The sequence below is a fragment of the Arvicola amphibius genome, chromosome 9 (genome assembly GCF_903992535.2).
Source record: "Arvicola amphibius chromosome 9, mArvAmp1.2, whole genome shotgun sequence".
In the NCBI taxonomy this organism is placed as follows: Eukaryota; Metazoa; Chordata; class Mammalia; order Rodentia; family Cricetidae; genus Arvicola; species Arvicola amphibius.
The window spans coordinates 2,209,560-2,222,714 of record NC_052055.2 but is presented as its reverse complement, the minus strand read 5'-3'; the positions used below and the strand labels follow the sequence as shown (position 1 = coordinate 2,222,714).

The 13,155-nt window shown below is 39.7% G+C and overlaps 1 protein-coding gene across 1 annotated transcript in view; it reads right to left on the bottom strand.

Annotated features, from left to right (window-relative positions):
* The window catches only part of Vps13b (vacuolar protein sorting 13 homolog B), a 467,803-nt gene that overhangs the window by 290,654 nt on the left and 163,994 nt on the right, over nucleotides 1-13,155 (bottom strand). The window contains 4 exon segments of the mRNA XM_038343548.2: nucleotides 9,068-9,101; nucleotides 9,103-9,180; nucleotides 9,182-9,217; nucleotides 12,415-12,524. Coding sequence (XP_038199476.1) covers nucleotides 9,068-9,101; nucleotides 9,103-9,180; nucleotides 9,182-9,217; nucleotides 12,415-12,524 — 258 coding nt within the window.

The following is a 13,155-nucleotide window of genomic DNA, read 5'->3' as shown; positions in this document are numbered from 1 at the left end:
CATGTTGATGAGAAAAGGGGAACAGTGATGCATTATAGCACAGACAACATCAGCCCTGACAACATCATTAGCTAAAGAAAACCTAACAGGGAGCTGTCCTAAAGCCGCAGCCCTTACCCCAACCATAAAGTTACCTTGTGGCTACTGTGTTTGCCGCCACACAATACTCCCTGGAAGACTGCCACTCAGATCCAGTAAATCAAATACCAATTACAGATACACAGGCATACAAATCAAACATCTACTGACAGTGGAACATGGAGAACTCTATTTAGAAACAATCTTTTGGTATACATAATTCTATCACTTACAAATATTAAAGCAAATGTGCATGCTTTGATACAGAGGTGCTTCCCTATGTTAGCACAAAACAACTGACAGGTATGAAGACCAACTGCAATGTCCTCAGTGTGCATTGTGACTTGAACTTTTAATTATCAATGCTGAATAAACCACCCCACGAAAATATTTGAAATGTCAGATGTATGCTGAGATACTATTCAAACTGTTAGAATTTGTCCTAATCCTAAACCAAAATCCACTGAAATATTTTTTTCATGAAACTCACTCAGCAACTCAAACAGCAATCTTTTAAATCAAACATTCTAACATGCTAAAACTCAAAGTTAAAATAATTTGAAACTTTCATGCCAAATAAATACTTTAAAAATCCTTGTTTTCCATAATTAAACTACTATGCACCCATTACAGCAGAAAGAATCACACGTAGTAAAAACACTGCAGCTCATCACAGTCTTGAAAGTGAGTCAAGGCATCTCGGCAGCTTTCCTCAGTGCTGTCATGACAATGGTACATGCAGGACCAAGTATACATGTTGCATGTTCACACTGAGGCTGCAATAAAGCTACACTGTGATACAGACAACTCTGCAGAGACCACAGATCCTAAACACCAAAGCTGAGATAGAGCAGAAAGAATCAAGAGCCACTGGGGCAGGAATCTTGATTGTAGCCTTGAAACATGTCAAGTGGCAGGACAGAGAGAGGTACAGGGGTAAAAGTATCTAAGACAGCATAGGTCACAACACATCCCAGACTGAGGAACACTGAAGACACTTAAGCAGAAAGCTATAGCAAAATAGCTCTATAGCAGCTTTGAAAAAGAAAATGCTGTTATTACAAGCAGGTTGAGATAACAAACAAGAAGGAAGTGTATTAATGTGAACTAAGTATTATGCACACATTCATTGACATACTGGATTTTATTTTATCATTATGTGCAATGCCCTTGTTCACAGCATGTGTATAATAGGGGGAAACGGCATGGAGTCCATTCTTCCCTATCACATTGGGGCCAAAGGATCGAACTTGATCATCAGGCTTGAACAGCAAGTGTTCTATCTGAGAAGCCATGGAATGGACTTAAAAGAATTTGCATATGATTAGGGCCCAAGGGAGAAAACAAGACCTTCAAGGTAGGGACTGAGAGAAAATGTTAGATGAAATAAGCTTTACTCTGCTTCAAATCTACACTTTGTTTTTAACATCTAAAACACACAAAAACGTGATCTCTACCTGTTGGGTGTGTGTGTGTGTGTGTGTGTGTGTGTGTGTGTGTGTGTGTACAATTTTAAAGAGCTCCCACATATCTTTGTTGGGCACATAGCATAATATTAGGAATAACTTTAACATTGTTTTATAATTGAAGTAAATTGGAGTATGTGATTAGTTTGATTTGAATTGGGGTTAGTGTCAAAACTACAGGTTTTAATCCTTTATTTACAAATTATTTCCCATTTCTTACTTATGACAGAGAAAATGGCCGTTGCCTCTGCTCCTCTCTATCTCTAATGGCTCGAGTATTCATTGTGAAGCTCTAAGACCTGTGACAAAAGGGCCACAGTGCCTGGGAGTTTTCACCGCAACACAAACTGCACCCAACGCTGTCACTGCTGAAAGCCCCTTGGGAAATAATGGCTTTTGGATTCTGCTAGCCAGCGTGACATGGCATGCAAAATTGCATCTCATGCTGAGCCAACCAGGAAAATGGATGTCATCACTATGTGACATTCAGAATCTCATCTGGAAACTATCATCTTGTTCTGACTGCTAAGAGGGAGTGAAAAGACTGTATTAACAAACTTGAGTTGTTGCTGAATTCTTGCCAATTCATATAAAAACTAGACTAACCTACTTATTTCAAAGAACTTCATATTTGAGACACTTGCAATGTACTTATCAACACCACAATGTGTTTTCAAAGAAGTTCATAGTTAACTGACATTATAGTTCAAATCACTTTTACAATGATTCAAGTTAATGGATTTCTGGGAAAAAATTTACAATGAAACAGTTAAAACTGAGAAATAAATTATACAATTGAGAGCTGAGCTGGTCAAAATTATACACATCCTAATTCATCCCCCTGGTTGAATAAATGCTAGGCTAAAAATCAAAATAGTAAGGCAGAGTTTCAAAATTTGTGACACCAGCACTAGGAAGACCAGAGGCCAAGACTGCAACACTACAAGTTCCAGGCCAGGATGAACTACAGAGCAAGATCCCATCTCAAAAACTCATGGGCTGGATATACAGCTCTGCTCTAGGGCACCTCTTTAGCATGCGTAGGCCCTGGGTTGGTCCTCGGTGCTGTGCTTGTTAAGTGTCTAGTCTGGCTTACGTGTAAGTTAGCCTATTTTAGCGTATACCCCAGTTCCACTTGTTAAGTGTCTACTGTGGCTTACATGTAATTAGCTTATTTTAGCGTATACCCCAGTCCTACTTGTTAAGTGTCTAGTATGGCTTATGTGTAATTAGCCTGTTTTAGCATATACCCCAGTCCCACTCATTCAGTTCTTCTCAGAGCAGAGTGTGCTTGCAGCATGTTATCTGCGGATGTGAAGCTGTGCTAGGCCTAACTGTAAAGTAGAAGAACGAAAATAGATCCATATCTATCACCATGCACAAAACTCAAGTCCAAATGGGTTAAAGACCTCAATATTAATCTGAACACATTGAACCTGATAGAAGAGAAAGTGGGAAGTACTCTACAACACATGGGCACAGGAGACCACTTCCTATGTTCAACCCCAGCAGCAGAGGCATTAAGGGCAACATTGAATAAATGGGACCTCCTGAAACTGAGCAGCTTCTGTAAAGCAAAGGACACTGCCATTAAGACAAAAGGGCTACCTACCCCGCAACAGACAAAGGTCTGATCTTCAAAATATATAAAGAACTCAAGAAACTAGACTTTAAAATAATTAACCCACTTAAAAAATGGGGCACTGATCTGAACAGAGAATTCTCAAACAGAAGAAGTTCGAATAGCCAAAAGACACTTAAGGTCATGCTCAACCTCCTAAGCGATCAGGGAAATGCAATCAAACAACTTTGAGATACCATCTTACACCTGTTCAGATATGGCTAAATCAAAAACACTAATGATAGCCTTTGCTGGAGAGGATGTGGAGTAAGAGGGGTACACTCATCCACTGCTGGTGGGAATGCAAACTTGTGCTAACCACTTTGGAAATCAGATGTGGCAGGTTTCTCGGAAACTTTGGAATCAACCTACCCCAGGATCCCAGCAATACCATTCTTAAGAATATACCCAAGAGATGCCCTATCATACTACAAAAGCTTTTGTTCAACTATGTTCATAGCAGCATTATTTGTAATAGCCAGAACCTGGAAACAACCCAGATGTCTCTCAATGGAAGAATGGATACAGAAAGTGTGGAATATATACACATTAGTGTACTACACAGTGGTAAAAAACAATGACATCTTGAACTTTGCATGCAAATAGATGGAAACAGAAAACACTATTGTGAGTGAGGTAACCCAGTCCCAAAAGGATGAATTTGGTATGTACTCACTCATCAGTGGATTTTAGACATAAATAAAGGTCAGTGAGCCTATAATTCCTGATCCTAGAGAAGCTAAATAGGAAGGTGAACCCAAAGGAAAACATATAGGTATTCTCCTGGATATTGGAAGTAGACTAGATTGCCAGGCAAAAATTGGAATCTTGGGGATGGGGTTGTGGTGGCAGTAGGGGTGATGGGGAGAAGTGGATAGAAAAGTGAGGAGGGGAGGATGGGGAGACCCTGGGGGAATGGGATGGTGGAGATGGAGGAAGGGTGTATAGGGGTGCAGGGAAGAAGATATCTTAATTAAGGGAGCCATTTTAGGGTTAGCAAGAGACTTCACTCTAGAAGGGTTCCCAGGTATCCATGGCGATATCCCCAGCTAGTTCCTTTGGCAGCTGAGGAGAGGGAGCCTGAAATGGCCCTTTCCTATAGCCATACTGATGAATATCTTGCATATCACCATAGAAGCTTCATCTGGCAATGGATGGAGATAGACAGAGACCCACACTGGAGTGCAGGACTGAGCTCCCAAGGCCCAAATGAGGAGCTGAAGGAGGGAGAACATGAGCAAGGAAGTCAGGACCATGAGGAGTGCGCCCACCCACTGAGACTGCTGGGCTGGTCTAATGGGAGCTCACCAAGGCCAGCTCGACCAGGACTGAAAAAGCATGGGATCAAACCGGATTCTCTGAACGTGGCCGACAGTGAAGGCTGACTGAGAAGCCAAGAACAATGGCACTGGGTTTTGATCCTACCGCATGTACTGGCTTTTTGGGGAGCCTAGTCTGTTTAGATGCGCACCTTACTGGACCTAGATGGAGTGGGTTGGACCTTGGACTTCCCGCAGGGCAGGGAACCCTGACTGCTCCTTGGACTGGAAAGGGAGGGGGAGGGGAGTTAAGGACGGGGAAGGGAAATGGGAGGTGGGGAGGAGGCGGAAATTTTTAATAATAATAATAATAATAAATGAAATAAAAAAAATTTAAAAAGGCAGTCCTTTGCCATCAGACTGGAATTTACATCTTGTATTTGGAAGCTGCAAATATCTTAGCTTGGTTTCTGCAAAATGTTCCAAAATGTAATTAAACTGAAAAAAAGTATTCTGAGAACATTCTCTTATGCCCATAGATCAGTGCCTCAATGATATTTGACTCAGAAATAAAAATAATTTTCTTATAATTTTAAAATGGGGAAGAATCACATTGATAAACCTAGCTTTGATTGAGTTTACTATTGGCTTCAATATTTTCAACTTTTTTAACATTAAATGTGCTGTGTCAGAAATCATTTAAATAGCTGTGAGTCTGTTGTACAGCCACTATGCCCAAGCCAAGGAGTCACCATCTTCCCATGTTCATAGAAGCAGCAGCAGGGACTGTTATATGACTCTCAGTATCCAACAGTCCTCAACAGCTGGATGCAATTCTGCCCTAATTAGAGCGGCCTCATGGTCTCTGCGATGAGTCAATCTAGACTGCAGAAGAGTAGGACTGGGGCTCCATTTATGCAAACATGCGGGAGTCTGTCCCACGGTGGGTGCAACTTTTCACTGAAGCTGCTTCAGGGTCACCATGCTCTGTAATAGGTCTGATTCTCCAGAGTGAATCTGGAGGAATAGAACGTTGGATGGTCATTATCATCTATACGGGACAGGGTCTCTATTCACCATGCTCTGTAATAGGTCCAACAAACTCACTGATTCTTTGGAGTGAATTTGGGTGAACTGGAACTTTCAATGCTCATCATAATCTATAGTGGATAAGGTCTCTATCTATATTCCAAAGGAGACAATTCTTGAAAGACAACTGTTTTCTATTCTAAGGCAGAAAAACATTTTTTCAACTACATTTTATCTCAGAGACTAAAATCAACTACACATTAATGTCAGTTCTTTAATATTTTGCAATGAAATTAAATATCTAATTATAAAAGAATGGAACTTTAGCTAAACTGCATGATTAAAGCAAGTAACTTCTGAAATACATAAATCCACAAAAATGTAGTTTTAATGCATAATACTAATTCCACACTATAATTAGGAAACATACCTGTTCAAATTCAAACCTTAACCAAATTAAGGGATGGCCTGAGTACTTTGAAATGAACTGCTATGATGGATACTGACTGGAGTGGTATTACTCATTTTGCTTTTAATCAAGTTATTAAATTAGATATTCAAGAAATCAGTTGACTGTAGAATCACACAGTATTAACTGAATTGGCAGTTTCACCATTAAAATTGTCCTAAAAAAGTACACTGCGACATGACCAGAATGAATCTTTTACTATTAAAGAAACTGTTGACTTGAGAATAACATGGTAAACTCATGAAAAAACAGAAAGGAAGATGCCATGTTTTGTCTTCATTGAAGAACTCATGGTATGTGTGGTCAAGGGCTTAACATGAGAAAAATTTTTATGAATGTATAATCTACAACAGTTAAAAGCACCAATATTTGGCTCTGCATAAGCTTTTGTTGGTAGACTCAATGCAGAGGGTTAGCCTGCTAATGTACATTCTTTTTATCCCTGTTTCAATGATGATGTGTGAAAGTCCCCTCTGTGTGCTTATTGATTACCATTAATGAATAAAGAAACTGCCTTGGCCTGTTGATAGGGCCAGAACTTAGGTAGGTGGAGAAACCCAGACTAGATGGAAGAAAGAAGGGCGGAGAGTCAGAGAGATGCTATGGAGCTGCCAGAGTCAGATATGCCGAGTCTTTGCCGGTAAGCCACTGCTACGTGGTGATATACAGATTAATAGAAATAAGTTAAATTAATATAAGAGTTAGCTAATAAGAAGCTATAGCTAATGGGCCAAGCAGTGTTTTAATTAATATAGGTTCTGTGTGGTTATTTTGGTTCTGTGCAGCTGGGACGAACAAGCGGCCTCCCCTCCTACTATACAATGAAGATGTCATTTTTTTAAATGTCAAATCTCAAATGCCTACTAGTTCTTCAATGATGTTCTCTGTGTGTTCTTACTGACTTCTTAAACCTTGCCATAGATTCTGCCCATTTTTTATTTTTGACATCATAGGTAATATGTAAAACATCTAAGATAAAATTCTAGTTAACAACTGCACAACATATTACTATGTTTCCAAAGTTTTTGTGTTCATTGCAAATATTTCATCATTTTTTGAACACCGGCAAATGCATCATATTTATTAGCAGTTCATTGGCTAGGAAGGGACAAGCTTTTTTCTTGAGAGTACAGAAAATTTTACGCTGCTGTGTTGTTATTAACTGTGCTCCCAGTCTTTTAGCACGTGCATTGCCACCTGGTACTAGCATGCTTACATCAGAATTAAAAAAGACACAGGTGCTTCTTGTTGAAAATGAAAAGCCAGCTCAAACATAGTGTTTTGTATCACCATGCTTGGGTCACTGTGAACTAAAAATGCTACATAATTTCATTAGAGATAACTTGCACTCAACATTGCATTCGTGGCTAAGGAATATAAAAATGAAGCCAGGTGATGATGGTGCACACTTTTAATCCCAGCACTTGGGAGGCAGAGGCTGGCAGATCTCTGTGAGTTCAAGGCCAGCCTGGTCTACAGGAGCTAGTTCCAGAAACAGGCTCCAAAGCTACAAAGAAACCCTGTCTTGGAAAATAAAAATAAAATAAAAAAAATACAAAAATGACAATTTTAGTAAGAAATGAGGCATAAATCTTGATGTTGTGGTATGAACCTTTTAGTACAGGTCACTGAAGGGAGAGAATGGTTTGAAGTTGAGCCTTGCCTAGGAAACTGAAAAAAAAAAAAAAATTCATCCCATTAAAAAAAAAAAAAAAAAAAAAAAAAACAAGAGTTGGAAAATTCATTCTTCCATTGTAGAGGGCAGTTTAAAATTTGGAAATATATGCAAATGATCATAAATTACAAATAAACTGTCCAATTCATGAATTTATTATACAATATAAATAAAAATGAGGACCACGTGCTATTATGTGTAGTGTATGTTCAAAGAAATCTGATTTGACTTCACGAGATGGGAATCCATACCCAACACTGTTTGGGTAACCAAAAACAAGAGCCCAAGGACTTAGGGTAAAACTAAACACTACTGTTCTAACAACAATAATAGCAACAACATAGCTATAAAATGACTCCTAATGACATTTGGCTACAGTCATAGATCACATATCCAGTGTCTTGCTCAGCCATCATCAGAGAAGCTTCTTTCTACAGCAGATGGAACAAGTATAGAGACCCACAGCCAGGCATTATGCAGAGAAAAAGAGGCCTTGGACCAAGCATCCCATAAAGGATATCTTCATCAACTGTTTCCCCTAAAGGCATAAGGAACCTTGTAGAAGAGGAGGTAGAAAGAGTGTTAAGAGCCAGAGGGGATGAGGACACCAGGAAACCAGGCCTCTAAACCAACACGAGCAGAGCTCACAGGAACACAGAGACTGAAGCGCATGCCCAGGACCTGCAAGGTCGGCACCAGGTCCTCTGCAGGTAGATTGAGGCTTCCCAATTTACTGTCTCTATGGGATTTCTAGTGTTGCAAACATGAGGGTCTCTGTTTCTTGTGCATTACCTTGGACACTTCTCCATCTGTTTACTGAATCCAACTGCAATGTATTAGATTTTATCTTTTTTATTAAAATTGTTATATGTTTGTTTTCTAATGAAAGGCAGAAAGGGAATAGATCCTGATGGGAGGAGCAGAGGGAGGGAAACAGTGATCAGTACATATTATGTAAGAAAAATCTATTTTTAATTATAGAAAAAAGAAAGCAAACACCGTAAATTAATAAAAACTTCAAAATCAAATGCTAAGTAAAGAAATGTTTGTTCTCAAAAAACATTATTGCTACCGTATTTCGTTCAAGAGAAGCAAAAGTGATAGCGAAGGATGCATAATCTCCATCAGGACATTATGCCCATGGGATTTAGCATCTACGAATCTTGACGAATCCTCATACAGCATGAGCGTTCTAAAGCTGGAGGAATAAAGACAGAACCCTCCCCAGGGCAACCCCACCACTGCTACAGCAACACACCAGTAATCTGAAGGAGAAAATAATCACTGTACCATTGTTTTAGATTATATAAAGAATAAAGACTAATCGTTTAGAACTTATCAATACAATGGTAAATTATGTTAATTTTTTTCTACCCTAATAATTAGTGTTATCTTCTAACAAAAGCAAGGGAAGAATAATAAGGTTAAACTAATCCTCAAAAACTGATAAGTCTGTTTCTTGACACATACCTGTGACTGTTTTTGTTTTGACAGGGCTGCTGGCCATATTCTGAGGCTTGGTATGACTGCTGCTTTGCCAATGCGGCACTCCCAGCAGAGAGCTCCTCTTCCTTCCTCCTGCCTCACTGCAGGCACATGAGGAACTGCTACCACAGGCTGCTGGAAGAGAGTCAGGAATAAACGAGCCATCTTTGTGAAGCCACGGACCAAGGACAGTATTCTGTAAGCCGGGGTAAATTTCTCTCTCTCTCTGGAAAGTATACCCATATGGGCTATGGAACTATGTTACAACACTACTGGAGGATTTCCTCCAGAAGAGACAGAACCAGCTCACCTATGAGTTCCGGCTATGAACTCAGCCAACTGTGGATCAAGCAAATTCGGGGCAGAATGCAACTTTACTAAGCTCACAGGGGTCTTTTCCTCATGTCCTTTTCCCCCTAAAATACACAGGGAACAATTCTACACAGCATTTACATTGCATTAGGCATTATTATTGATACTCAAGTGTATGGCAGGGATTATGATTAGGTTGGGTTGAAATACTCTATACCCTATATATATATAAAATATATCTATATCTATATCTATATCTATATATATATAATATGCCACTTAGGGAACTCAAGCATCAACACATTTTAGTTCCTTGAACCAACAGTCTTTCAAGGATACTGAGAGACAATGGTACTAATTTTTTCAATACAATAATTTCAATAGTAAAGTTTACATTTATGTTAATGAGAGGTTAACAAAGTGAAAAACATAACAATGCGGCAATAACAATTAATTAATGTTATTATTTACGGAATTCCCATACAATATTTTCAAATGAGGGTTGAGAATTCTGGTGTAAAGTACTATAACGCTCTAAGTTAGCACAAATTGTAAAGGGACATTATAAACACAGTACTGGGAGGCCAACCTCCACGTCTGAAATTCCCTTGTGAACGTGACAGTGGAAGCGATTGTTGGGGGGTGGGGGGCGACCACCGTGGATTACAGACAGGTCCAGTTCTTTGGGGGGAACTCTGAGAACCTCGGCGTTGTCTGAGGAAGTGACAGTCACGGCACGGCCCACACAACCCGAGTTAGAGAAAGCTGGAGGAAAGCACTACGGATCTCGCCTGAGCACAGGGTGATGAGCTGGACGGTGAATAAAGTCTGATGTTGCTGCCAGTGACGGTCCAATACAAGGCTGTCAGATACCCCACCGTCCACCCTCAAAAAGTTAATTTTGCTTGCAGAATCAAAGCTCAATGCGGAAGGAACTGCATGAACCATCTAAATCTGGCGTAGCCACAACTGAGAGTAAAGTGCAGCTGGGGGAAACAAGGATCGACAGCTATGGTGAGCTGGTGTTTGGATAGCCCGGCACATGTGGCTGGCGGCAGTGTGGCTCTCCCAGTAACAACACAGTTCCACAAAGCATGCCAACAGGACAGTGAAGGGAAGTGGAAATCTATGTTAAGAATGAGAAAAAAACTGAAAATGTGAAAACAAGTATTTGTTGTACCTGATTATAACAATATATCTAGTATTATGTTAATATGCTTAAAATCTATTTAACACTTTAAATACTAGACAGGCATGGTGACACATGTCTATAATTCCACCACTGGAGACACTAAGGCAGGAGATTGAGTTCTAAGTCAGTAGCCTAATAAACCCATCAATCACTGCCCATCATGAATTATACCTAAGAGAAAATCACAGCACTCTGAGAATTATAACCATATTAAGGATTAAAACGAGTATGTTTCTAAAAATAAAAATAAACAAAGACATAATACTAAATTTTAGAGGAAAGGATGAATATAGAGGGACTGAGAAAGGTCACGGTAGAGGGACACCAAACAACAACCCTCCTGCAGATACAAATTCAGCATGTTTACCATGGGTACAATCCTTTAGAAACCCCAACAGCACTCAGTAGCAAGCGTTTTCAGATCCAGGTCTGTGCATGAGAGTTTCACACAGTTCCTTCCTGTCCTTCAGAATGGAGTATCAGTGACAACGACCCATGATTCCAGACAAAAGGTTTTGAGAACTGGATTCTAATTTTTGCTAATGTCTAGAACAGTTTACTCCAGCCTAGAATCCCCCAACACCATGATTCTTCACTTCTTTGTCTTTGCCCCAAATATTCAGGAAGAAAATAAGCTTCCATGGTCAGCCTTACTCCTGTGGTGCACACTGTAACCGACCCCTTCTTCTCACAGGGCATCTGCAGAATTCCCTCTTGCCTCATGTCACATGGGACACAGGGGGCCTTCGGCACTCTGATATTCTCAAATGTACTAAGTATTCTAGAGGGAGGGAGGCTTTTAGTGATAACGTTTTTATAACCTTGGGTCTCTTGTTGAAATGAGATAATAAAACAGGAGAAAGGCTGTAGAAATGAACTCAAGTGTAAAGGAAATGGGAAGACTCTAAGAAACCACTGCCTGAGAAGCTGGAAGGCAACTAGGAATGAGGGAGAATATGTGCACAGCTTGATGAGGCCACAGGCTCACTCCCCAACACCAACAACAAAACGTTCCTGGGGTTGCACAGATTAATCCTTAATCTCATCCCCAACACCAAACAACAGAAGGCTCCTGGGGGTTGCACAGATTAATCTTATGTATTACAGAATCATTTGTTCCTACTAAATCGCATTAGTTTATCACAGGAAAATGATGGCAAAATTATCTCAAATAGAATATTACAAAATTACAACTGTTCATCAATAAATAGAAATCCAATATAGCACAAATATGACCTCAAAAGGACTAATTTTTGCTATTTACTAGCATTGTTACTGCAGTAAAAAAAGTCACTTCATTGAAAATGACAACAGTAACCTTGTGAAAATTACGTATCGTAACACAGCCTGTTTCATTTAACGATTTTAGAAACTAAAATGACCTATTCTTCCTTTGCAATTTACAGTCTTCTAAATGAATACATGTCACAACTTTTTTTTGCATGAACTATCAAATCGCCAGAGTTAAAGTTCAAAGCAAATGTATTAAATAAATCCAAAGAGTGCAACAACAGATAGGACTGTCCACACTGGTCCTGACAATCTTTCTGCTTTATAAGCAACTATGTAGAAAGTTTCTTCAACAGCCAAACTATGCTGAACACAAGTTCTTATAAATAAAATCACAGATTGTTGAAAAGCATAAAATGGGGCCTCAAGAGATTCTGGCACATAAATAAGAAGAGAATCAGTAACAATTTCAGCACCTAACTCCATGGCGTAACTGCATTGTCTAATCTGAGTCACTAACAACAGCAGCATCTGACCCAACACAAACAACAAAAGAAAAGTTGATTTTGCTAGAATAAAAACTTACAGACCCACTCACCTGCTGCATATGTCTGCTTGTCCTTTTCTGTGGTTGATAGAGGAGCCACGTATACAATACTGGGTCAGTGTTAATTGCTAATCCTTGTACACTACAAAGAAATACAGCACCTAAAATAAAATATTTTAGAATTACTACAGTTCCACAGACACAAACAACAAACTCCTGTAGTTAGGGTGCACACCACGCCTGCAATCGTGCTGCAGGACGGTGACACAGGCACGCTGGCAGAGCACACGGTGCTCTTTGTGTACAGACAGAGTCACAAATGACCTGGGCCTGAGCACTAACCAGAGAATCAAGACCAAGCAAAACAGGACTGAGAGAGTATCCTACAATAAATTATGAGAGAAATGGCTTGGGCCACAAGAAAACTGTACCAGACAGAAACCCAACTCTGAGGCACGAAGACCCCAGCAGTAGAAAAGAAATGCTGCTTTCACAGTGAATAAATAAGATATTATCTCTAAATACCATTCAGATCACTTTTGTCTTTTTAAAAGCAGAAGTAATAAGCATAGAAAGTGTAGCTCATCTTGTGCAAGAGGTAAAATATGAACCCATTAACCATGAGGAGTGAGTGGGTGGGACCTGGAGGGAAAGCAGCGTGGTAATGAGGTCATTCTACAGCTATAGAGAATTCTTCCCTGTCTTCTACAGTCATCACTGGGGCTGTCAATTAACTAGATACAAATGTTGACTAACACTAGTAAACTAGAAACGCATTTATCGTTCCCTAAG